This window comes from Phasianus colchicus, chromosome 28 (assembly GCF_987193195.1).
Source record: "Phasianus colchicus chromosome 28, bPhaCol1.hap1.1, whole genome shotgun sequence".
Lineage (NCBI taxonomy): Eukaryota > Metazoa > Chordata > Aves > Galliformes > Phasianidae > Phasianus > Phasianus colchicus.
The window spans coordinates 457,585-482,874 of record NC_143463.1 but is presented as its reverse complement, the minus strand read 5'-3'; the positions used below and the strand labels follow the sequence as shown (position 1 = coordinate 482,874).

Below are 25,290 nucleotides of genomic sequence, written 5' to 3'. Positions count from 1 at the left end.
CAAGGTGATGCTGTTCCTTATGGCAGATGTGAGATGCAAGACCCAACTTATTTAGGAGTTTATCCCTATCTCTGGAGGACTGGATATGCTGTGCTCGATGTTAAAATTCAGTGGCAAGATGGTCTGGGGAGTTTTGTTCACCAAGAGTGAATGGCCCTGTCTATTCTCATCCTCATCCATCGTCTGCCAAACCACCACACAGTGTCTGTGGGGAGAAAAGAAAAGAAGAGGGCAAGGAGACAAAGTGAGGAAGAAGAGCTGCAAGGAGGTTTGGGGAGCAGGGTCCCAATTGTGCCCCTGGTAGCCTCTTTGCTGGAGGCCTTGCTTGTGCTGGATGAGTCTCTTCATGGAGACACCAATCTCTTTACTGTGCACAAGCAACCATCTTGGGAACTGTCAAACTGAATGAGGAATTAGAGCCTCACTTCTTTCAGGCTGTGGTTTGTGGGGATGAAGTAGAAGTGAAGGGTGGTGTCTGCAGCCCTGATGATACAGTAGAGCATCACAAGAGAGTGCAGAGGGGTGAATGGGAATGCAGCAGAAAGCAAGATGATGTTCATGGGGGAGGAGCTGGCGTCCCTCAGTACCACATGGAATAGCCTTACTGCACCAGGCTTTTCCAGGAGCAGGTTCCCATTGATGATACAGCTGATATATATCTCAGATGTGCTTATCTTCTGCTATGTGAATGAATAAAACATGTCACAGATTAATTCACCCAAACTAGGGATCAAGTGCATATTCCCCCAAATCTGTTTCAGTCACCAAGCCACTGCCCTTGCTGCAGTAGCTGCAAGACACAAGAAATATAGGAGGTGAACTGCCACAATGGGACTTGGTGTGGCACAGATGTCAAACACCGATCTGGCCTTCATCCGCATAGACTTGCAATGCTAGCTGATGGTTGGACTTGATCTAATCAGTTCTTTCCATCTTTAAATGATTCTGAGGGACATGGTTTTGTGCACATGGTGGTGATCACTGACCATTAGACTAGATGACCTTATTGGTCTTTTCCAACCACGATGATTGTATGATTCTTTGATTCTGTGATTCTATGAATTCATCAGTCTACAACTGATACTATGATTTTATGTTTTGACAGGTCTAATTGTTAGACCTGATGAGCATAGATTTTTTCCCACATAAATGATTCGAAGATAGTATGATCTGGTCCAAATTCATTCAGGACCACCAAGAGCAGGTTTCCCAGGCTTTTGAAGAAGGTCTGAGAAGGAAATTCTAGAAACTTTCTCTATAATCCAGGCTTTCTTCATGGAAGAAGTGCTCCGGGCTCTGAATCCCTGGTGAGGAAACATCAGAGATGGATGTGTGTGAGAGTGGCCTGGAAGAACACTCTGAAACAAGCAGGGTAACTAATCACAGAATCACAGAATCGTAGGGGCTGGAAGGGACCTCCAGAGATCATCGAGTCCAACCCCCCTGCCAAAGCAGGTTCCCTACACCAGGTCGCACAGGTAGGCGTCCAGGCAGGTCTTGAATATCTCCAGAGAAGGAGACTCCACAACCTCCCTGGGCAGCCTGTTCCAGTGCTCCGTCACCCTCACCGTAAAGAAGTTCTTGCGCACATTGGTGAGGAACTTCCTATGCTCCAGCTTCTGGCCATTTCCCCTTGTCCTGTCTCCGCACACTGCTGAAAACAGTCTGGCCTCGCCACTTTGCCCCCCACACCTTTAGATATTTATAGACCTGGATCAGGTCCCCTCTCAGTCTTCTCAAGGCTGAACAGACCCACTTCACTTAGCCTTTCTTCACAGGGGAGATGCTCCAGGCCCTTCACCATCTTTGTGGCTCTCCACTGGACTCTTTCCAGGAGATCCCTGTCTTTTTTGTACTGGGGAGCCCAGAACTGGGCACAGTACTCCAGATGAGGCCTTACCAGGGCAGAGTAGAGGGGGAGAATCACCTCCCTCGACCTGCTGGCCACACTCTTTTAATGCACCCCAGAATGCCATTGACCTTTTTGGCCACAAGGACACACTGCTGGTTCATGGCCAACCTGTTGTCCATGGGGATACCCAGGTGCCTCTCTGCAGAGCTCCTCTCCAGCAGGTCATCCCCCAACCTGTACTGGTGCATGCAATTATTCCTCCCTAGGTGCAAGACTCTACACTTGCTTTTGTTAAACCTCATCTGGTTTCTTACTGCCCAGCTCTCCAGCCTGTCCAGGTCTCGCTGAATGGCAGCACAGCCTTCGGGTGTGTCAGCCAATCCTCCCAACTTCGTATCATCAGCAAACTTGCTGAGGGTGGCCACTATCCCCTCATCAAGGTCATTGATGAAGATGTTGAACAAGACCGGACCCAACTAAGCACCTTATCTCTTGCCAAGAGCATGCCGTGCATTTGGCATCTGAGAGTGTTTTGCTGCTGCTCTCCACAGCAAAAAGCTTGTGTTCTGGACATACAGGCATCGTGGAGGTAAACAGCTTCCTTATTGTTTCTCTCCATTTCATTGTCATGCTCCAAGATTTCATATACTCATATAAAGTAACATGGAGTGAGCACCCACCTCCCTCAGGCCCCAGGAGCTGGTCTCTTTCTGTTCTCCCTGCATTTCCATTTCCATTGTTATCCTGGCATCATCAGTGCAGAGAAAGGAACAAAAGACCAAAAAGCGTCCAGATCCTTTGGCATCATGACTGCCTGGAATTTGGATTGATCTTGGCTGATCTCTGGGTAACCCTCTGCCCCATGCTTCACTTGACTTCCATGTGGATGTACTTCTGTCTTACTGGAGGTGATAATATTTCTGTCAGAAGTATTTCTGTCTTTCTTAACCTGAACAGTTCTGCTGGGGTCATGTCCCTGCCCTGGTTGCAGAATGAAAATGTGGAGAGCCCAAGCCAGCCCTGCTTTTGGACGGGTACATCTAGAGGGACAGGAAGGAACATGGAGAGCATGACATAGTTCAGCAAAGGGGATGAGAGTGCTGAGCAGCTCAGAACTAACCTTGTGCTTCTGTAGGGCAAGGAGATGGGATGTCACCTGGTACCAGGGAATCTGCAGAAGAGTGGAGACAGTGGTGAGATGAAGAAATGTAGGGTTAAAGAAATACTTCTGCAGAGATGCAGCTGGAAGAATGAGTCTTCCTCAAATGTTGAGCACTAGCTCCCACGGAAATGCCTCCTGTCTATTCCAAGGACAAAGGGCTATGCTGTGCCTGTGGTCCTCCCTTTATCCTGAAGGCTTGGCCTCCATCTGGACTTTTCCGCACTGAGAAGATAGAGGGTACATTCTTAGCTACATATTGCAGGTAGAGGGAGGGGTGTTTTCTTATCAACACCTTGTACAGCGTGTGATGTCCTACATCAGCACCAGTTTGTAGAGCTTTTGCATTCTCTTCTAGTTGGTGCTCTTCACCATTATGCTGTCATGCTTCTGGGAGCTCAGCACACCTTCCTGGAGGAGTTCCTACATGGTCCCACTCACATTACAGACTCCGTGGAGGTCACTGTTTCACTGAATGAACTTCACCGCTTGCAGAGAAGAGAAAGATGAGTCATTGAGGTGACTCAGTGTTGCTGTGGCCCATTCCTGGACCCCACCTTACCCAGCTCACCTTAGTTCAGCTTCTCCAGAACATCATCCTGTTACATCCAGCCCATGCCCCTCAGTGTGTCTGCTGACACCTCCATGCTGTGGGGCTGCCCATAGTGGTTGTACTGCTGACAGCCCCACCACGCTCTCCAGCTTAGAGTGCTCATACCCCTCCTTCGCTGGATCTTCCTGAGGTCCCTCTTGGATTTTGAGAAGGCACTCATCTCCAGATGCCTGAGGGTATGCCATAGGAGATTGGCCACCATGTAGTCCATACTGCTTCCTGATGCCATAGTTCACCGAAGCACTGCTGCAGATGGTGCTTACAGCTGTGAGACTTTCAGAACGTAATTCTTAACAGCAAGAGTTTTTCAGGACTCCCCTCACCTTACTCCGTGGGGCTGAGAATCTTCTTCTCATGGTTCCTTCAGAATGAGGACTGACTACAGTGTTATATTAGAGCTTTATTATTACATAAAGTCTTAGGAACAGAGTCAAGAATATGCAGCAGTAGTTGTTTAATCATCAATATCAAATCAGTTACTTCCCTCTTTCATTCTTCTTGGTTATCCCAGATGTTTCTGTCACAGCCACTCACACACAGCTATGCACACCCTCAAGGACTTACAGGGCTTTTGGATTGATATTTGCCACTGCTCATCGCACTTGAGGATGTTTGGCAGGATGAAGACAGACGCCAGCATTCTGGTTACAAGTTTCAGAATTACATAAACATTTTAGCAAGCAGCATTGCTTATCATTGCCTACAGTTTCTAGCACTTAGTATCGCTAACTGCTCCACAGAACATCTAGCAATTAGAGTAGCTTTCTTATTATCTAGAATCCTTGCCTCACCCCATTTTTCAGTCACTGGGACCCTTGGCAGATCCACTGTTAATCACTGTGAAATGCAGAAATTATAATGTAGAGTCAGACTCTACCTACAAGATCACAAGTTGGAGGAGCCAGAGGAAGATGAAGGAGTCCCTGGCCACTGAGAAACCATCAGCTCTGATCTGATTCCCACTTAGGGCATGCCTAAGATGTTACCTGGATGTTACAGCCAATACCTCAGTTTTGCTTTCACTTTCAGATTGCACACTGAAAGATTGCACACCTCTGGTGAGCCAACACCCGGATGATGATAATGCTTATGGGAAGAATCCCGCTGGCCACAGAAAAGTGGCTGAAATGGATGTTCCCAAATCTGGGTAGTGTAATGGAGGAGAAGCGGGGTTACATGTGAGTGTCTGCTTCCATGTACAGCTACATGCTCTGGCATGGAATCAGAGAATGAGAGAACTACCACAGCATCGTCAAACCATCAAAACACAGAAGCATAGAATCAAAGAATCAGAGAATCTGGAATCATGCAATCAGCTAATTATATGCTTTCGAATCATCACTAAATCATAATAATTGAATAAAAGAAGCATAGAAACAAAGAATCAGAGAATTTAGAATCAGAATTATCATAGAATCATTGAATAGTAGAAGCATAGAATCAGTGAATCAGAGAATCATCATAGAATCATTAAGTCATAGAATCATAGAAGGCCTTACAGATCATCCAGTCCCAGTTTTCTGCCCTGGACAGAGGTACCTCCCATCAGATCAGGTCACTCAGGGCCTCATCCAGCCTGGCCCTGAACACTTTCACAGATGAGGCATCCATCACTGTAGTTGTGTTAATATTCCAGGGTCTATGATGGCTTTTGGCAAGAAATACCTGACCTGAGCTTGAAGACAATGGATTCAGCTCTAGAATTGCTCTGAGACCTGTGCTGAGGTTCACACGTGCAATTCTATGAGGTCAGGCTCCCTGGGATGTTCTTTTTGCTTGTGTATTTAATATGAACACGTTTTTTTTTTTTCCTGAGTCATGCAAAAGGAGGTTTTGTGAAGGGTACAGCAGTGTTGGATTTCTTTTGGAAAGGTCTTAAATCTCAGTTCTCTTCCTGCATTAAAATTAGTATTAAAAATATTAAAATCCATCTTCTGAAGAAGAAAACCTCTCAGCACTTGTACCCTGGCAGCAGTGCTTTGGTTTTCTAGATAACCCATTCCATAAGGAGTGCTGGGTGATGCTGTTCAACACCATCAGTTATGAACTTGCTCCATGCCAAATTTCCCTCTGTGGGAGTGAGAAAACAAAATAATGTTTGTGCCAACCGACTCCTGTTAATCTGATAGGTTTCTGCCCAGGACAAAAGTAGGAGGACTGCAAAGATGTCAGAGAGAAAATTAGAAGGGCAAAGTGCAGCTGGAGTTTCATCTGGCTACTGCTGTTCAAGGCACTTAAAAAATACTGCTCTAAGTGCAGTAGAAGCTAAGGGAGGATAAAAGAGAATCCCCAAGTTTCATGGGACGGAGGGGTGGAAACACAGCGAGGCTGAATCCTTAATGCCTTGTGTGCCTCAGATTCTGTGAGGATTCAATGAGTTTGAGGGTTGTTTATGGGGTTAATTAAATTAATTAAAATTAAATTAATTAAATTAATTGTTTCTACTTTCTATGATGGTTCTGTTATTCCAGACTGGTGATTTTATGATGAGCCAATGCTTCTATGACTGTATGTTCTAGACTCAATGAGTGCAGATTCCATAATATCTCTGTGATGATTCAATACTTCTAGATTGTCTGGCTCTATGAAGATTCCCTGATGATAAGTTCTCTGATTCCATGATGATTCTGGGCTTCTGTGGTTTGATGGTTCTGATTCCTCACAAAGAGGATGGATTACCAGATTTGTATCTATAAAGCAAGGTATTTTCCAACCTACACCCATGCTTAACATGTGGAATAGTTCCAAGTGGCCAACAAGTCCCAAGCAGAATCTATTTCAGTAGGTTGTTTATAAAAGAAACAACCACAGAAGGCAACAATCCCAAGAAAACCAAATGGGCAGAAATTCAGGTTTAAGCCCCAGCACTTCCTAAAGCAAAATATCAGCCCAAACCATTAAACTAACAGGCAAAAGAGTGTTGTTTTTGTTTTGTTTTCTTTCCCCAAAATACTTGGCTACAATTTTTACTGAAATTTTACATTACCTTTGCATTTTTCCAATTTTTGGTGCAAACTGAGATGAAAGAGCAGAGTAAGAGTACTGTTGTTTTTATGTATGTGTGTCTGTGTGTGTCTGTATACATGCAAATCCGTGTTACTGTAGATTATAATTACTGTTCTTTATCATATATAATTGATGTATAGTGCTGTGTAGCTTATAAATAGGAATTTGTACGGCTGAGATTGGCAGAGGATGCGTGATCCTACTGTCATCACCAGACAAATTCTGGTTGATTTTCCTCCCTTTTTTATAACAAAGCCCTAATCCTCTCTCTTTGCAAATGACACCAGTTTGGAGCAGAAGCACAAAGCCTGGGCTTATGACTGGAATCTTGCTCACAGGTTTAGTTTTCAATTGTATTGCTTACTATTTCTTTAAGTTACTGCACTTTACTCAGGAATCTCCATTCCATTCTCACACCATTATTTTTCTTCCATGATATATTCACAGGTCTAGTTTTCTAACCACGTCTCCAATATTGCAATTTTCTCAGAAATTCTGCTGTTCCCTAGTAACACTACTATTTTCTTTCCTAAACGTATTAATTCTCTAGGTTGTTCTAACCATATTTTTAATATTTTTCATTAAATTACTATGATTTGCTCAGGAATGTTCTTATTCCCTGCTCACAGCCTTATTTTCCTTCCAGAACACATTAACTGGTAACTTCATTTTTAACCATGTCCTCAATATTTTGCCATAACTGTTTGCAATTTGCTTTTTCTCATTTCTGTTTGAAAATACATTGAAAATGTCAATAAAACTTGTTAACACATTTACCCTGAGGTAGGGAAAGGGGCTCCCAGTCCCCATCCCTCGGCCCCACAGCCTGTAGGGTCCCACTTGCTGTGACCTCACTGTTCCCAGGGCAAAGACTTTGACACTGTCTCACAGTATTCACCTGGAGAAGCTGGCAGCCCATGGCTTGGGCAGATACACTCTTTGCTGGGTGAAGAACTGTCTGGATGGCCAGGCCCAGAGAGTAGTGGTGAATGGAGTTACATCCAGCTGGTGACTGGTCGTGAGTGGTGTTCCACAGGGGTTGGTAATGGGGAGTGTCCTGTTAAGTATCTTTTTAGATGACCTGGATGAGGGGACTGAATGCACTTACTTAAGTCTGCAGATGACAACAAGCTGGTAGGAAGTGTCAGTTAGCAAAGATTTTTTCTACGAAAGAGTGGTCATGTGTTGGAACGGGTTGCCCAGGGAGATGGTTGAATCACTGTCCGTGGAGGTGTTCAAGAAACATATAGATATGGCACTAACGGACATGCCCTCCAGCCCATGGGGACCTTGTCCCATTGGAGACCTCATAACCCCAAAGAGATCCAACACCATGGAGATCCCCCTACCTTGAAGACACCAATCTATTGATAACCCAATCCATTGAAACAACACAGCCTGTAGACACCTCCACCCCAGGCTTGGTGCTTCTGCTCCAAACTGGTGTCATTTGCAAAGAGACAGGATTAGGGCTTTGTTATAAAAAAGGGAGGAAAATCAACCAGAATTTGTCTGGTTGGTGGTAGGCAGACGGTTAGACTGGTTGATCTTGGAGGTCTTTTCCAACTTTGGTGATTCTACAATGATGTCATTTCAGACACTTTGACATCTCCACCCCCAGCCTCATCATCATTATTACATCACTAATGCTATCACTCTGCTTTATTTTGGGGAAAAAAAAAAATAATAAAGGAAACTGAGTGCTCAGCATCCCGGGATTTCTGCCATCTGTTAGTGCTGAACCCTATGAGGCTGAGGGCTCTGGAGGAACCGCCAGCCCCAGCAGCCCCCGGGCAGTGCTGAAGAGATTCAAGGGGGCAGCTCCATCGGTGATGAGGGCAGATTGCAGCCCGAGGCCCTGCAGCAGCTTCACCTGGAAAACATAGTGCAGGCACTGTACCATCACAGCACAGAGACCTGGTGGTCCCATCAGCCTTGGGGACCCTAACCCGGAGACCTTTACCCCATGAAGAACCCACAACACTGACCCCCCTCCAGCCCATGGAGACCTTGTCCCATTGGAGACCTCGTAACCCCAAAGAGATCAAACACCATGGAGATCCCCCTACCTTGAAGACATTAACCTATTGATAACCCAATCCATTGAAACAACACAGCCTGTAGACACCTCCACCCCATGGAGACCCTGTCCCATTAGAAGCCTATACCCTATGAAGATCCCATAACTCCGCAGAGATCTCATAACCCATGGAGGCTCAACTCAATGGACACCCCAATCTTTTGCCACCCTCTATCCCACAGAGGCCCCCAAAACCACATGTAGTTCTCATAAGCTCATGGAGACCCAATACTATGAAGATCCTGCCCCACTGACACCATGTACCCAATGGAAACCCTGTAACTGAACGGAGTTCCCATCCTATGGAGCCCCAAGCCATGGGCACCCTATAGCCCATCAAGACTGTCACGCTTTTGAAACCCCATGGCTGCCCAAAGCTGACACTTAACCCCACCTCCAGCCCCACATACCTGCAGCTCAGGCCCAGCACGGGCAATGTCCCGGATGGTCTCAGGCCCCAGGGCTGCTGCCACCTCTCGCACCTTTGAGGCCTCCACGGCCGCCAGCGCCTGTGCCCGCGCCGCCTCTGCCTCCGCCCGAGCCCGCTGCGCCCGCACCTCCTGTGCCTGCATCCGCTCCAGTCGTGCCAGCTCTGCCTCCTAGGCACGGGGAGGAGATAAGGCCTCACCCCACCTTACGAGACACCCCCATAGCCCTGCTCGTAACGCACCGTCTCTATGGCGACAGCCTCTGCCTTCAGCTTGGCCTGCAAGATGGCGGCCTCAGCCTCGATGCGTGCAGCCTCTGCCCTGGCCTGGGCCTCCGCCCGTGCTGCGCCTGCGCTCTCCACCGCAGCGCTGCAAGGAGTGCTGTCATAAGCCAAGCCCACCGGGGCCACACCCCCTCCTCCCACCAAGGCCCGGTAGCATACAAGCAAGGAGACTGCCCTACTCCTGTAAGCTGACGGGTCCCAGCACTCCTAGTACCCCCCCCACACCCGCTCCAACTGGGGCACATGGGGACACTGGGACAGGTGGAGCCCTGGGCAAATGGAGGTCCCCAGCAGCCCTCCCAAGTTGGCAGATGAGCGCGATGCATGCTGGGAAGGGGGAGAACCAAGATCGCTGACCTGAGGGCCTCCAGCTCCAGCAACTCCCTGCGTGCCCGCTCTGCCTCCGCCTGGTCCAACAGCCGCTGGCGCTCCAGGCGGCCCCGGGCCTCCTGTGCCAGGCGCTCAGCTTCATGCCTGTGGGATGAAGGGACAGTGTGGGCATGTGGGACACTGGGGAGATACTGGGGACCAACTGGGGACACTGGGAGATGGAACAATGGGGATGCATAGGGGACAGTGGGAGGACAGCTGGAGACACACAGAGGTCACTGGAGCATAGGACGCTGGGGATGCAGTGGGAACTCTGGGGTTCTGAGGATACTGAAGACACACAGGTGACATTGGGTGTGGGACATTGGGGACACATTAGAGACACTGGGAACACACTGGGGACACTGGAGATGCTTTGGGGATACTGCGACACAGAAGGATGCAGGTGATGCTGAAGATATGAGGGACATTAGGATGGAGGGGATGTGGAATGAAGTTTGGGGGCATGGAGGATATGGAGGACATATGGAAACATGGGAGATATAGAGGACATTTGGGGACATAGGATTGAAGACATTTGGTGGCATGGGACACATAGAAGATGCTTGGGGATATGGAATAGAGGACATCTGTGGACAAGAGGGACAGAGGATATTTGGGGACACTTGGGAATATAGAGAACACTCGAGCAAATGGAAGATGTAGAGGAAATTTGGGGATGTATGGGATATAGAGGACATTTGGGGGCACAAGGGACATAGAGGACACCTGGGGATATAGAGGTCATAGGGGACAGGAAGTGGATAAGGAGAGGTGGGAATATGGCAACACATGGCATACAGAGAGGCAAAAGGAGACATATGGCAACAACAATACTAGGGGGGCAACCCAAAGTGACACACGGAACTGGGGACCTGGCGGCAGCCTCCTGGGAGTTGGTAGCAATCTCGATGGCCAGCTGGACGCTGCGCTGCAGTGCATCACGTGTGCGTTGGTCCACAGGTTCCACACTCTGGATGTCGACGCTCGTCACCACCAGCCCATTGGGGACAAAGCACAGGTGCTCCCGCAGCCGTCCACCCTCATCAAAGCCAAAGACGGCTGAGCAGATGAGGCGATTGGAATTCTGGGGACAGCAGGGACAGCAGCATCACTGGAGGATAAGGACAAGGACAGGGGACCAGGGGGGCATCAGGGCCATTTAGGGGTGTGAGGGACTTAGAGGGTATTTGGTGACAGGAAAGATCTGGGAAAACGGGATATAGAAGATACTTGGGGATATGGGGGATATAGAGGATACCTGGAGATATAAGGGCATCTGGGGACATTTGGGGACAATATCATAGTGTAGGCTGTTGGGGCAGTGAGCACAATGGGGACATGGGGGACACTGAGGAACATGCAAGGATTTATCAAAGCCAAACAGAGATGTTGGGAATTCTGTTGATGTCCCCAGAGGCTCTTGGAGACAGCAGAGACTCAGGGGGACATGGGGAACCTCATTCTGGTGGCATCTGAGCAAGCCAAGATCACATAAACAAAATGTGGGGACGTAGGTGGAGGTGACACAGGAGGACACAGAGCAATGACTTAGGGTGACGTGACTGGGGGAAGCATGGGGTGGACCTTGTGGAAGTCATCAAAGGTGACAGCAGCGACAGCTCCACGCACACGGGAGGCCAAGGCCTTGCAGGCATCCCCCACAAAGTCAGGAACACTGAAGAGACGCCCCAGAGCCTTTGGATCCTCAGGCACCTCAAAGTGCCTGTGGGGAAATGTCCTCATGTCACCACCCATACCACAATCCTAGTCCCAACCCTGATTCTCAAAGCTACCTCTGTCCCCAGGCCACCAACCCATGGCCTTTGGCTGTCCTACAGTGAAATTCCACCCAAGACCACCCATATTGCACCCAAGAACAAATCAAACTTAAGACCACCCTAGCTCCACCTCATACCCAAGACCATCCCAAGCCCCACCCCAACACCAACCGAAACCTCAACCAAGACCACCCCAAATCCAAGACCACCCCAAACCCCACCTAAGATCAATCACAAACTCCATCCAATACTAACCCATAGCTCACCTGAGACTACCCCAAACCCAAGGCCAACCCAAATGCCACCCAAAACCAACCCAAATCCCACACCAAGACCACCTCAAGACCCAAGACCAACCCAAACCCCACCCAAGACCACCTCACCCTTACCCAAAGACCACCCCATACACAAGACCACTCCATACTCAAGACCACCCAATCGTAAGGCTACCCCAAGTCCCACCTAAGACCCCTCAGCCCCCAGCCCCACCAGTTGTAGGCCAGCTGCAGCTGCAGTCGTGCATGGTCAGCTGTCTCAATGGTGACAATGTCAGCACAGAAGTCAGGGCCGAGGCGTAGGCAGAGGCTGCGGCGTGCATGGGGCCGTTTGGGGCGGCCTCCAGATAGGGACAGCACCGTCAGCTGCTCACCAGGGCCCAGCACCACCAGCTCAGGGCCCAGTACTACTCTGCAACAGGGTGGAGAAAGAGCATCATAAGGCAAAATGATGCCCAGGGGTCCTTCAAGCCGAGGACCCTGCAAACCACAGAATCCTACAAACCCTAGAATCCTATGAAACTTATAATCTTACAAAGCCTAGAAACCATAGAGTCCCACAGTACCTATAATAACCTGAGTAAGCATCATGAGTAAGTACCCATAAGCATCACTGTGCTCCTTAACTATCACCCCAAAACCCTACAGTCACATTGGAGATTCTGCAGCACAGGAAGGTCATTAGGGGGTAGTAGAGGGCTGGACACTCCTTGGCAGCCCCAGAATTCAACAACTCTACAGCACTCTACAGTGATATAGCTCTAGAACCCCAGAATCCTAGAACTCTAGAGTCCTATAAACACAGAACCCTAGGATGCTAGAATACAAGAATCTTATAAACACCCTAGAACTCTATAAACATGGAATGCTAGAATCCTGGAAACCTAGTAATTTAGAATCTTAAAAAAATAGAATGCTAGAATCCCTGAATTGTTGAAACTGAGAGTCCTAAAAACCTACAGTCCTTGAATCCTAGAGTCCTGCAGTCCCAGAAACCCAGCAACCTAGGAAATGCAGAACCCTAGAATCCCAGAAACCTAAAAGTCTAGAATCCTAAAACCCAGAATATCCTGAGTTTGAATGGATCCAATAGGTTGGCTTTTAGGAAAAACAAAGCCAGGGATCCCAGCAAAATTCCCCAGACTCCAGTGCCTGCCCCATATCCCATTGTCCCCATGCCTCTCAACTGAAGGCACTTACCGCGCTCGCCGCTCCCGGTAGTCATAAACCTGCACAGCAGCATTATGGGGCACCTGATATGTGACAGCACGGGTCCGGTCCCGCTCCTGGACCCCAAAACTTGGGCCTGAGGATGACTGGATGCCCAAATCTTGACTAGCTGTATCCCCACGAGCCTCAGCCAACAGGGCCTCAACCCCAGGGGGCAGCTCCTTCTCCCACAGCTCCTCAGCCTCTGTCAGCATGTAGGTCTGCCCTGTCACCACCCGTACCTGTATGGAAACCAGTGTGGGGCTATGGTGTCACTGGGAATACTAGAAACACTGGGAGGGGTGTCTGAAAGGATCCGTGGGGCATGTGAAACTCTTGGATGGGGCTCAGGGGCACTTTCAGGCCTACTGGGAGCACTGGGAGAGCATATGGAGGCACAGAAAGGGCTACTGAGAGCACTGGAAGCAGCTATATGGGATACTGGGAGCTCTAGGATGAGCTGTGGGAAGTGTCTGGGGGCACTGGGATGGGATTTGGGGAGAGCTGAGAACACTTGGAAGGGGCTTGGGGAAACTGAGAGGGAATTATGTGTGCTGGGGGACACTGGGAGATATTGGAAAGGTGTATGGGGGCACTAGGGAGGGGGACTGTGGGGGCACTGGGAAGGGACTGTTGAGGGACTGAGAGAGGAAAGGAGTTACTGGGAGCCCTTGGAGGGGTATCCAAAGGGATGTGGGGGGCCCTTGGAGATCTTAGATGGGCTCTGTAGGTACTGGAAGCAGCTATATGGGATACTGGAAGCACTGGGATGAGCTGTGGAAGGTTTCTAGAGACACTGAAAAGCAGTGTGAAGGGCACTGGGGTGGGTTTAGGGGCACTGTGCACCCAACCGGTCTGCGGGAACAGGACTCTCACCTTGCCGGTGCGGATGTCCCGCACATAGATGCCCTCGTTCTCAGCCAGGGCCAGCGCACGGCGTCGCTCCAGCACAGTCACCTCAGCTGGTGGCACGTACTCGAGAGGACCCCGGGCCAACCAGCGGTCCCCTGCACGCCGTACCACTTCCGTCCCATCCTGAGGATGCAGCGGTGGCATCAGCACCAAGCCTGGGGACATGGGGACCCCTGCCCAATCCCTAGCTGGGGATGTGGGACCTCCTGAATCTCCCAGGTGTCCCCTATGCACCTCATCTGTTCTCATGTACTCCAGGTGTCCTCCATGAACCTCACCTGTCCCCACCTGCCCCCAATGCACCTCACCAATTCCAGTGTTCCCACGAGCCTCCTTTGCTTCCTCCTCCCCTCAGCTCCCCCAGCTGTTCCCTCTGTCCCCATTCACTCCATGACCCCCAGCCTCCACCAAGTGATGATATGAGCTTCAGTGTCACCTCGTCAGTGTCCTTGATTGTCTGCAGAGCCTGAAGAAGCAGCCCCTCATCCTCAGAGAGCACATAGACGTCCTCGATGCCAGCCTGGAGCTGCTCACCCGGCTGCAGGAAAAAGGATTTCTCTCCCTGGGGACACAGAAACATCACCTCTGGGATTTTACGTGCTCTCAGGGGTAAATTAGGGTCCCTGGTGGCCACCTCTAAGATATCTTGGGGATACTTATGGGTACATCAGAGCCACCTGCGGGCCCCAGAGGTCCATCTACATGGTCCCCTGGGGTACCCAACTTGTCCTCAGGGACCTGCAGGTGACATCTCTGTGGTCCCATGAGGTGTGTACCTTGATCACACGCTTCTGTCCCAACTGGGGCTGCCCATTGGGTCCCACAGGGTCGAGCACCACGCAGTACTGTCGGGGACCCAAAGTTGTCACCAGCACCTCAGCCACCACCTCCTCAAAGACATCAGGGACGTAGGCCTCACTCTGCTCCTGTGTCACCAGCCACTCTTCACCTGTGCGGCGCACATGTCCCTGCGCATCCTCAAAGGTCCGGGTAGCTCGCAGGTGGAGGGCTTTCTGTGGGACAAATAGAGGCAAAGTGCATGATGGGACCCTGACTCTGTCCCAGAGGGTCTTTGTCACCTGCATGTGCAAGGAGACAGAGTAATGGGACACCTAAACTTGTCCCTGATATGGGTTCATGACAAAAAAAATCAGTCCTGGAGTGCCTCTGTCACCCATGGGTGTAGGGGAGACCACGGGGGATCCCACGCCCCTGTACCTTGTCAGTGAGGACATAGGCATCCACGACATCGACCACTTCCTCGTAGACCCCTGGCAGGTAGGCACCCACCCGCTTCACCAGCCACTCCTCACCTGGAAACAGTATCACAGGGTAATCAAGGAGTTAAGGGGGCTGGTGCAGATTGGGGAAAACATGGAGGGTTGGGGAGATTTGGGTTGGGAAGGGGTCTGAAGGGTGCTGCGGGTCCTATGGGACATATCTAAGGGTGCCTGGAGTCCTAAGGGTGGGACTGGACGATCTCAAATGTCATTAGGGTGGGACGAGACAACTCCAAAGGTGGGAAGGGACAAAACTAAGGGTCATTAGGATGGGATGGGATGATCTCAACAGTGTCTGGGATCATTAGGGTGGGATGGGACTATCCCAAGGGTCATTTGGGTGAGAAGGGACAATGCCACCTGTCATCAGAGTGATATGGGATGGGATAATCCCAAGGACCATTAGGGGGAGAAAAGACAATCCCAAGGGTACTACCTGTGACACGCCGCGTGCCCTGACGGTCGAGGCACTCCTTGCGTGCCCGCAGGCGGATGGCCTGGTTGTGCCTGATGACGGTGGCCTGCAATGTCTCAACTACTTCTACCTCCTTATGGGGGATGTAGGTTCCTGCGGAGCCGGGACACCATCAGCACCCCAAGATGTCCCCCAGGTGTCCTTAAAGTGTGTCCCCTGCTCACCAGGACCCTCAAAGAGCCACTCATCGCCTGCCACAAACTTGTTCCCATCCTCATCCTCAAAGTCAAGCAAGGCTCGAAGGCGCAGGGCAGTATCAGCCAGCACCACCTGCAGTGGGGTGACACCCTGTGGACACAAGGGTCAGGGCTGAGGGTGACACCCTGTGAACATGAGGACACTGGGGAAAGGGTTGAGGCAACTTGAGGACATGGCGGTCAGGACTGAAGATGATGCAGTGGACATGAGAGTCAGGGCTGTGAGGGTGACACCCTGGGGATGTCTGGAAGACCCTGGGGGACAGAAGTGATGTTGACATGGCAGAGGGCACAGGGGAAAAGGTTTCACCGTGGATGACCTTGGGACATGGGGGTCATGACAAGTCTATCAGGGGGATGCAAGGGTCCTGGCAGGGCAGCGGCAGGTATTCAGGCACAAAGCAGGGACAAGGGGAACACATGGAGGGCTAAAGGAAGCTGTGTGGGGTCTACAGGAACAATTATAGTCAATGAGACAGCTATAGAGGGTTTACAGGATGTATAGCATACTGAAGAAAGGGGTCAGTGGAGCTATAGGGGAGTACAGGAGGAGCTACTGAGGCTACGGAAGGACACAGAGAAGAGTTGCAGAGGGGGACCTGGGAGACTATAGAATTTATAGGAGACCATGGAGGGGAAGGTAGAGGACTTATAGGGGCACTAGAAGAACCACAAAAGCTATAAGGTGTTGTGGAGCTTCTAAAAAGCTGCAGGAGAATGTGGGCTGGAAAGATTACCAGAAACCATAGGATTTCTGGGAGGGCTGCTGGTGAGCTACAGATGCTCCAGGAATCATGAAAACCTAGATGAGCTATACAAGCTAAGGGGGATCACATCAAACTGCAAATTACAGACGCTATAAGAAGGACTAAGCTAGGGTATACTGTCAGACATTGAAAAAGCTATAGGAGGCTGTGGATAATCCCTACTGGGGCCTACAGGAAGCTATAGAGACCCTGAAACCTATAGGTAGAAGTGCCTTTGCAGGGTGGCAGGGAAAGGATAGCTGAGGTTATAGGGGGCCACAGGAGCACTGTAGGGTGGCTATGCGTACCTGCTGGAGCTCCTCACCGGGGTACAGGGGAAAGGGCTCCTGGGTGAGGCGGACGTCAAGGTCAGCATGCCGCAGCTGGGCCTGCCCCGCACCATCGAACAGCACGGCCCCCGTTGGGCCCCGGGCCACAGGATTGAGCACCACGCAGTAGTGCCGGGGGGGAACCATCACCATGCGCTTGGGGGAGAAGACCACCCTGCAGGTGCCCCCGCACATCTGCTGTCAGCTCTGTAGGTCTGTTGGAGCTCCACAGGACCCCTCACATACTCCACAGCCCTTGTTTAGCCCCACAGACCTCCCATGGAACTCTAGGGCCTTATGGAGCACAACCAGATAGAAGAGACCCTCATGATCATACAGAATTTCTGTAACTGTACAGAGCTCCCATGGACCTACAGAGCCCACCACGGCCCTAGATGTGGGACTGGGACTCTCCAGCCCACTGCTTGAACCCCAGGCAGGTACCTCTCATGGTCCTGCCGGATGTAGGAGTGGGGTCCAACCTCCACACGAGTGACGTTGCTGTTGAGGTCCAGTACGTGGATGTAGTGGTAGGGGGGTATGCGGATCACAGGGTCCTCCATGGGGAAGAAGACTTCTTCACAGTGGAGCCGGAGACCTTGCTGGAACGTGCTGTGGAGCAGAACAGCTCGCTGAGGCTCAGTTTAGGTGGTAGACCTTGAAACACGGTAGAAAAATTATCACGAGGCACCTTGAAATGGGTGGAGGGGCACCTCAAAATGGGTGAGGGGAAACCTTCAAAGGGGGGAAGGGACACCTCCAAAGGGGTGGCAGGCCCTGCTGTGGGGCAGAAGAGCTTTGTGCTGGGCAAATGAGGGAGAAGGAGACCTCACCTGGGGCAGAGGACCTCACCGCGAGGCACAACACCCGGCTGTGGGGCAGGAGAACGCGGAAATGACTATTTTTAACTTTTTCTTTTCTACTTCCCTTTGGCCTGGCCCAGCCCTGCGGGCAGAGGGGGCCCGGCCCATCGGGACCGCCCCAGGGCTGGGTTTCCACACCCGAAATGCCGCAGCCCGGGCAGGGCTCGTCCTCAGGAAAGATTTATGCCGCGCTGTAGGGCTGCAGGTAACGGATTAGGATCAGGATGAGAATTATGGGGTTGGCTGAGCCCGAACGGCGTTTGCAGCCCCCGGGTAGGCCCTGCGCTGTTGCTAGGCAGCCGGCACCGCCATGACGTCCGCTTCTCCGGAAGGGAGGGAGTAAGAAAGGGGGCGTGGGTGTTCCCGCTGCTTCCGCCTTCCGCCGCCAGCGCGTGTTCCCATTGGCTAGGTACGCTGCCATTGGCTGGATACGTGCTGCCATTGGCTGTAAGGGCGTACGGGAGGCGGGGCCGAAAGAGGGAGGCTGAGGGAGGAACGGAGGGGAAGGGGAAGCGGAAGCGGCGGACGGGGTGGGGAGCGGGGCGCGTTGGAGGGGTGGTGAGAAAGGGTCAGGGGTTGGTGGGGGCTGCAGAGGACACTGAGTGCCGTCCCTGAGGTACTATCGCTCCCTGGTGTCGCCAATGCCACTCTCTAGGAGTCTGTGTCACCTCAGGTCTCACCCAGTGTCACCCACTGCTCCCCCCTGAGGGGCTTTCACTGCAGGTCTCACTTTCCGTCACCCTTTGGGTCTGTGTCATCCCTGGTGACACCACTGCCACCCCCTGAGTGGGTTTTGTCATCCCTGCTGTCATACAGTGCCACCTCCACACCTCAATGCTGTGTTCAACCCAAGTGAATGTCTTGGAGTATATCTTGGGGATATCTATGGGTACATCAGAGCCACCTGTGGGCCCCTGAGGTCCATCTACATGGTCCCCTGGGGTACCCAACTTGTCCTCAGGGACCTGCAGGTGACATCTCTGTTGTCCCATGAGGTGTGTACCTTGATCACACGCTTCTGTCCCAACTGGGGCTGCCTGTTGGGTTCCACAGGATCGAGCACCATGCAGTGCTGTTGGGGACCCAAAGTTGTCACCAGCATCTCAGCTACCACCTCCTCGAAGACATATATATCAGAGTCTTAGAGTAAAGGAGTTACTGCAGGGATAACAGGAGACACGTGGACATGAGGACGAAGAGATGCTTGGACCCCTTTCTCCTTCCCATTGCTCCTCCTATTGCTCCTTCCTTCCTAATTCCTTTCCAATTTCTTTACTATTCTTTGCTTGCTCCTTGCCCATCCCTTTCTCTGTCCTTTTTCAAATCCCTTTCTCATTTCCTCTCCCACCTCATGCCCATTCCTTCCTTGTTCCTTGCACGCTTCTTTACTATTCCTTGCTTCTTCCTTTCCCATTCCTTTTTTTTTTTTTTTTTTCCCCACACTTCACTCCTCTTTTCCATTTTTTCGCACTTCCCTTACTCATCTCTTTCCCTTCTTTTGCCCCCAGCAGTGTCCCTGGGCTCCAACCTGGGGGAGCACATTGTCATTGACATGTTGGGGTCATCCTGAACTGGTGCTTCAAGCAGAGACTGCTCAACATGAGGAGAATCTGCATGTTCATGCTGGACAAAGCTGGACCTCATGATTGACATGCATGGCTTCTCCTCCCTGAGCATCCACATCCAGAGGTGGATCACAGAAACCTGATTTTGGCACAGGAAAATGCAAAAGGGGGAAGTAAGAAGGTAAGATTTTTCATAAAGGGCTCACTTTATCCAAAATATAAAATTTTCCATGAAAGACTCACTTTATCCATTGTTAAAATGTAAGAGTATCACACAAAAGTGCCAAAGAGCTCCTAGTGTTAATGAGTCCTCAATACTAATGAATTCTGAGGGCTAACAGGTTGTCAGCACCATTCAGTCCCAATTGCTATGTAGTTCCTCTTTTTAATGAATCCTTAATGCTAGTGAGCTGCTAGGACAAACAAGTTTTTCTCCTGCCCCAGGGCTCTCCTAAAAAACTGACATATGCTGCTTTTCTCTGCCACTTTCTGTAAAATGTGTGGAAATTCACCTTGCAGATCATCTCCAGATCCATCATCATCAAGCTGCGGCAGGAGAAGCTTGCCCTGACCAACACCAGGCTACTGCTTTGTCTGCAGAAACTGGGAGCAGCCCTCTGCAACCTCTATGGCAGCATTTCCAGGCCTTAATGTTCTGCCAGGTACAGCTCATTTGTAAGCAGTGAGCTGCCAGTGATCCATCTAACATGATTAAGCCCAGTGTGATGTCAACTCTGCTTCAGTGATGACCAAAAATGAGGGAACAGGTGCAAGGGATGGATGGGAAACACACAGTCAGAATTAAAAGCTCAGAGTGGTAACAGCATCTAATAATAGTCAGAACCAAGCCAGTCGCTTGGCTTTCACAGTGGGCATTACGTGGAATGTACTGTTCCCTCAGCCTTTGTGTTCTGTGTCTAACAAAGGCATTTTGTGACCCAACTTCTTTCTCTTTTTTTTTGCCTTATTTTGAGGCTCTGCCTATTCCAAAGCACCAGAGGATCAATGGAAAAGAACAGGGGTGTTGGGAATGTAAAGGACTGGCAGCGAGGGAGTAAGGATTTGAGTAAAGTGATGGACAGGAAACAATAGTAGGGATTTGGAGAAGTTAAAGGAACACATATTGAGAGCAGCAGTTGCAGAGCTGCTGGAGAAGCTCAGCTGCCTTTTTTCACCCATGCAGACCTGCTGGAGTACAGACTGACTCTCAGTGAAGATGATTCTAGATGGGTACTGAATGATCCTTCATTCATTCTCTACACTTCTGTCTCTTTTTTTTCCAAACCATCTGTCAGGAGGAGTTCTGCTGAGAATGAACTTTTATGCATGTAAAGAAAGGAATACAAAAAAAAAAAATCTCAGGGAATCCATACTTAGTGACGCAAAGAGAAGCGTGAAAGACTCAAAGTCATGGTGTGAGAAAATTATCTGGTCAGCAATATAAAGAATGGAGAGAGTGGACAGTTAAGACCAGAAATGTAGATTTGTCAGTAATTAAGCGAGATGCTTAAGATTTGGATGGTATATTTGTGGTGACAGGGAAGAGTGTGTTAAGTGGTGCACATCAGATAAGCTAGGCGTCACTTGGAAACCTGTGTGCCTGGACCGCTTAGTGTCATGCCCAGGCTGCTGCCAGGGTAGAGGTCCTGTCCACAGGAAGAAAGGAGCAAGGCATATGGAAGGAAGGGGAGCCACGTTTTAACTTTGAGTTGATAGCTAGATAGGAAGGATCTTGGAGCACTAACTTGGTCTAGAGGAGAGGAACCCAGAAGTGTAACTGGATGTGAGTTCTTCTCTTTTGTTGTTGTCTTCTCTGCCCACCTCAGCTTGGGCAGAGCCATGGAAACTCTCCGTCTTGTTCTCCCAAGGGATTCTGTTCAATGCTGGAACCATGAAAGTAGGTTTATGCTCCCACCCCAGGGAGCTGGGTACACTTCCCAGTTATGAGGCATGCAGGTGGGAGAGGGCAGGCCACTGCCTCTGCCCCTTTCTGTCTCCGCTTAATGGCAGCATTTCTTCTTCTTCCTGTCAAGACCCTGCTCAAGAAGTACATTGTAGTTGTAAGGAATTACAGATTTTATTTTAAGCAGTCAGTCTTGGGGGTCACAGTGTGGAGCCTTGAAAGACATGGCTCAGATAGTAGTATTGCAGAAACACAGGCTAATCCAGACAGGCCATATCCTTGCCTCCAGCCATGACACTTGGGAAGCCCTCACTGGAAGCCAGCCAGAGCTGACTTACGTGTGCTTGCTAATTCAGAGGGAAAAATGGTTTTATGTTTGAAGTGGGTTTCGGTTATTTCTCAAGCTTTACTTTGATGCTCATCCGATGCTTTCAAAAGTTAATTTGCTTATTTATTAACAAGGCTGCAAGCGAAGACCTCATGGAGCTAAATATAGATCTAGTTCTACAAATTTTTATTAGAAAAAATGAATACTACAACTTTGCAAGGATTTTAGCAGTATGTAAATCTTCCATGATAAATTAGCTTTGCTACAGAAATTACAGAGGCCAAAATTTATTTCTGCTGGTTCATTTATAATTTACACCAATGTCATACATTGTCCACGATAATAAATTCCATTCATGATGCAATTCTAGTTTCAGTTCCAGTTGATATAAAAACAGTCAGTGGTCTGTAGCAGCTGAGCATTCTCAAGGCTGGGATTGCTGTTCTCTGTACACTGCCATACTTCTTTATGTACTCACTATTGACTTTCTAATCTTAAGTGTATTACTAAAAATGTTGAAAGCATTCTTGCCCTTAAAGTGAGCAAGGTAGCAAGCTGAGGAGCAGACTTGAATTCACATTTTCATTGCAGTAATGGTTTCAAGACTCTTGTTTGCTTCTATCAGTACTGTAAGATAAAAATCTTTTGCAAGAGAAAAACTTCAGTGCATTTTTTTTCTCTTTGTTATTTCTGAAATTCTGGCTACCACACTTGAAGTGGGACAATATGGGTAAGTGACAAACATAAAGTTTTTTCTGGGGAGAGCAAGGTCTGATGTAGGGGCATGAACTATTAAATCATCCAGTTGAATGAAGCTCTCATTACTTCATTCTACAGTGCAGAGATCTCCATTAGCCACATAAAGAACACTGGAACTATAAAGTAAAAATGCTATGCTGCTCTCTGCAGAAAAAAAATGGCCTGTAGAAATAATGGGACAGTGAGGGAAGGGGTGGGAGGAGCTCAGAAGAGCTCTGTGCAGATAGTGGTGGTACAGGTTTTGCTGAACTGCTTACATGAAATGATGTTGTTTCAGGCTCGATCATAACTGTGTAGTCAAAGTAATCACATGCCACACAAAACTTTCCTCCAAAGCCTCAGAAGATAGTTTGATGCTATATTGTGATGGCCAAGTGCAGGTTCGAGAAGTGAAAAGTCTCTCAGTAGCTTTCTTACCTTCACACTTCAGTTGCTTTGTAGCATGAATTGATTTTGCGTGGTTTGTTAGGTTTACACAGGTTGTTGGCGTCAAGGAGTAAGTGCAGCTGTTTTGCTGAAACACCTGCAGCCTGTCCTCTGTGTTATCCATGCATATGATGGGGAGGTCAGCACCAGAATGACAGTCTTGCCTCATTTCTACGAGCACTTTATCTTACTTATTTTTTTCTTTTTCTGGGCTCAGATTCATGGAAGTGCAGGAACACAGGCTTTTGGTGTTCTTTATTTTTGTCCAAATTAATTTCTGCGGGAGTGGGATTGTGGAACTCAGTGACGACTCAATACGAGTTAGCAGCTAAGTCCAACTTTAATCAGTTAACATAACAATATATACACTAACAAGTACCCCTGGTCGTGTATGATTGGTTATACAAGTCCGCGCATAACCTATCACCACGCGTATCCGGTCACTGGGTGAAAGCTGTCACCGTGACAACGCGGAATTCCCCCAGAGCTGCCTATTTTTTCCCGCCAAACTCCTCATTGGACACAACTCAGCAACCACTTGTTTACCGTAAATCCTCACAAACTCACCATGTCCCCAACATTCCCGAGGTGGCCCCGCTCCCCAAGCCACCTCTCCACAAATTTCCAAAGGAAATGCTGCATTTCTGAAAACGAGGAGTAAGTGTGGAAGCTATGGGTAAGTTTTCCTGAAACACATCACATCAGTTTTGCAAGTCTGAGCAAGGTGTATTCTAAAATGTCTAACTGAAATCTTCCCATTTGGCACAGCTGTTCACAGTTTGGTCAGAGCTCCTACGTTTGTACTTCCCAATGGTGTCTCTCCTCACCCCTCACTTGTTTCAGTAGAAGCCCAAGCTTTTTGTTTATTGATTGGAGAAGTGCAACCAGAGCAAATCCTGCACACCAATCTCTTCCAGTGAAGCATCTGATTTGAGGAAGGATAACTGTGAGAAGTTAAGAGTTATCATTTTAAAGAAATGAATCTCAGAACTTGCTCACAGCTGTTCTTAGTTCCTGTTGATGGCAATCAGAGCTATGTTTTATTTTGTCATTAAGATATCATTATAATGCCCTCCTGTTGTTTTTTTAATAATTTATTTTCTGATTTTGGGAAGAAACCAATGTTCCTGAAATGTTCCTGAAAAACTTTATAGGGTATTGCATATTATGCCTTGTCTCAAACTTGGTTATTTTCTAAGTCTCAGTCCCAAAAGTATCTCAGTCGGAAGAAAACTGACTTGGTTGTGTAAGGCTGTTAGTGACTGAGACCTCTGCAGACTGACCTCCTCCCTCCTGCATGGTCTTGGCTCCTTCCCTTGTTGCCTATCGTAGGTGTGGCGACCTGGTTCGGGAACGGCACGGCGACCAATCCCAGGTCGCTCGGTCCATCGGCTCGCTGACACCAATGTGGTGGACGGCAAATGGCGTTTATTGGCGGGAGAAACAGCCTTATATAACCTGGGCACTGAACGCTATTGGCTATCGGGAGGGGGACCCTGTCTTCCCGTACAACGCGATATCTTCCGGGCGCCAGACCCTCACTACCACATATCCCCCCTCCCTATGCACAATTAAATTAGGTAAAATATAACAATATATAACAATCTTCAATAGAAAACTCAAATAGAACAATCTTCAATAGAAAACTCGAATAGAAAACATAAGGTGCTCTGAACAAGAACATTCTTATAACAGTTGTTGGTGCTCTACCAACGTGATGTCAGCGTCTTCTAATTGGCTCTTAACAAATGACACAAGTCTATTCAGTATGTAGGGTCCGAAGATCAGTGTCATTACGATCATCGCAACTGGTCCTGCTGAGGTAGATATCAGGGTGTTTTGTCAACTTGTCGTCCTCTCTCACCGTCGGGTCGTACAGGTTACAAGGGCGTTCGATGATCCAGTCCTGTGGACAGAAACTCACAGTTCTCGTTAGTTTTGTTGTGAAGGTCCGGTTTAATACACTTAAGTGGACACCACTTAACTTTACCATCTTTTCTGACTGCCGCATATCCTCGCCCTGTCAGGACTAGCCTCCACCCTCGTTCCCATTCTCCCAGCTCGTTTTTAATTACAACTAACGGGCCTTCTTCTAGCGCTTGAGTGGCCCAATGTTTTTGCGTGGGGCTATTCGTCTCTTCCCCCCTAGGGAACTGATTGAGTGCTAAAAGAGCGGTTGCTAGCAGGCGTGCTTGGTCTCTTGGGGGAACAACATTGGCAAAACCTTCTGTTTTTGCCAATACCTCCAATTTGGACTTCAGCGTTTGATTCGCTCGTTCGACTATGGCTTGTCCTGTGCTATTATATGGGATGCCATGTGTTAAGGTTATGCCCCATTTCAGAACAAATGCCTGGACTGATTTAGAGACAGAATTTGGACCGTTGTCTGTTTTAATCTGACTAGGGACGCCAAGCCACGCCATGGCCGTAAGCCAATGCTGGATGGTTGCT

General features: G+C 49.2%; 1 protein-coding gene and 1 long non-coding RNA gene across 3 annotated transcripts; one reads left to right on the top strand and one right to left on the bottom strand.

Annotated features, from left to right (window-relative positions):
• Positions 1 to 4,011: 4,011 nt before the first annotated feature.
• Positions 4,012 to 17,979, bottom strand: LOC116241174 (major vault protein). 2 transcript variants are annotated; one of them, XM_090125898.1, is made up of 17 exons: positions 17,829 to 17,979; positions 17,440 to 17,607; positions 16,975 to 17,170; positions 15,888 to 16,011; positions 15,685 to 15,816; positions 15,187 to 15,281; positions 14,745 to 14,981; positions 14,405 to 14,530; positions 13,933 to 14,091; positions 13,048 to 13,298; positions 12,062 to 12,259; positions 11,379 to 11,517; positions 10,667 to 10,878; positions 9,780 to 9,896; positions 9,381 to 9,507; positions 9,121 to 9,309; positions 4,012 to 8,503 (listed from the first exon to the last, which is right to left on the bottom strand). In XM_090125898.1, exons 2-17 carry the CDS (start codon positions 17,556 to 17,558, stop codon positions 8,375 to 8,377), a joined length of 2,550 nt encoding a protein of 849 aa, XP_089982024.1. In that variant the 5' UTR covers positions 17,559 to 17,607; positions 17,829 to 17,979; the 3' UTR covers positions 4,012 to 8,374. The 2 variants fall into 2 exon arrangements, with proteins under 2 accessions (XP_089982024.1, XP_089982021.1); XM_090125895.1 differs by having other exon boundaries at positions 17,440 to 17,652; positions 17,829 to 17,970.
• On the top strand, positions 17,959 to 24,685 carry LOC149914712 (uncharacterized). Its single transcript, XR_016460244.1, has 3 exons — positions 17,959 to 18,063; positions 19,367 to 19,604; positions 19,943 to 24,685. It is a non-coding gene; the product is annotated as an uncharacterized LOC149914712 (long non-coding RNA).
• Positions 24,686 to 25,290: the final 605 nt, after the last annotated feature.

Bases quoted from the DNA above. Each gene is read 5' to 3' on its own strand.
- LOC116241174 (XM_090125898.1), bottom strand. From the start codon at position 17,558: ATGGAGGACCCTGTGATCCGCATACCCCCCTACCACTACATCCACGTA. The intron at 14,531-14,744 runs GTACACACCTCA...CTGTGTCCCCAG, and splicing joins GACAGAAGCGTGTGATCAAG to GGAGAGAAATCCTTTTTCCT. The intron at 11,518-12,061 runs GTGGGGCTGGGG...ATTTCCCCACAG, and splicing joins CTGCAGCTGGCCTACAACTG to GCACTTTGAGGTGCCTGAGG.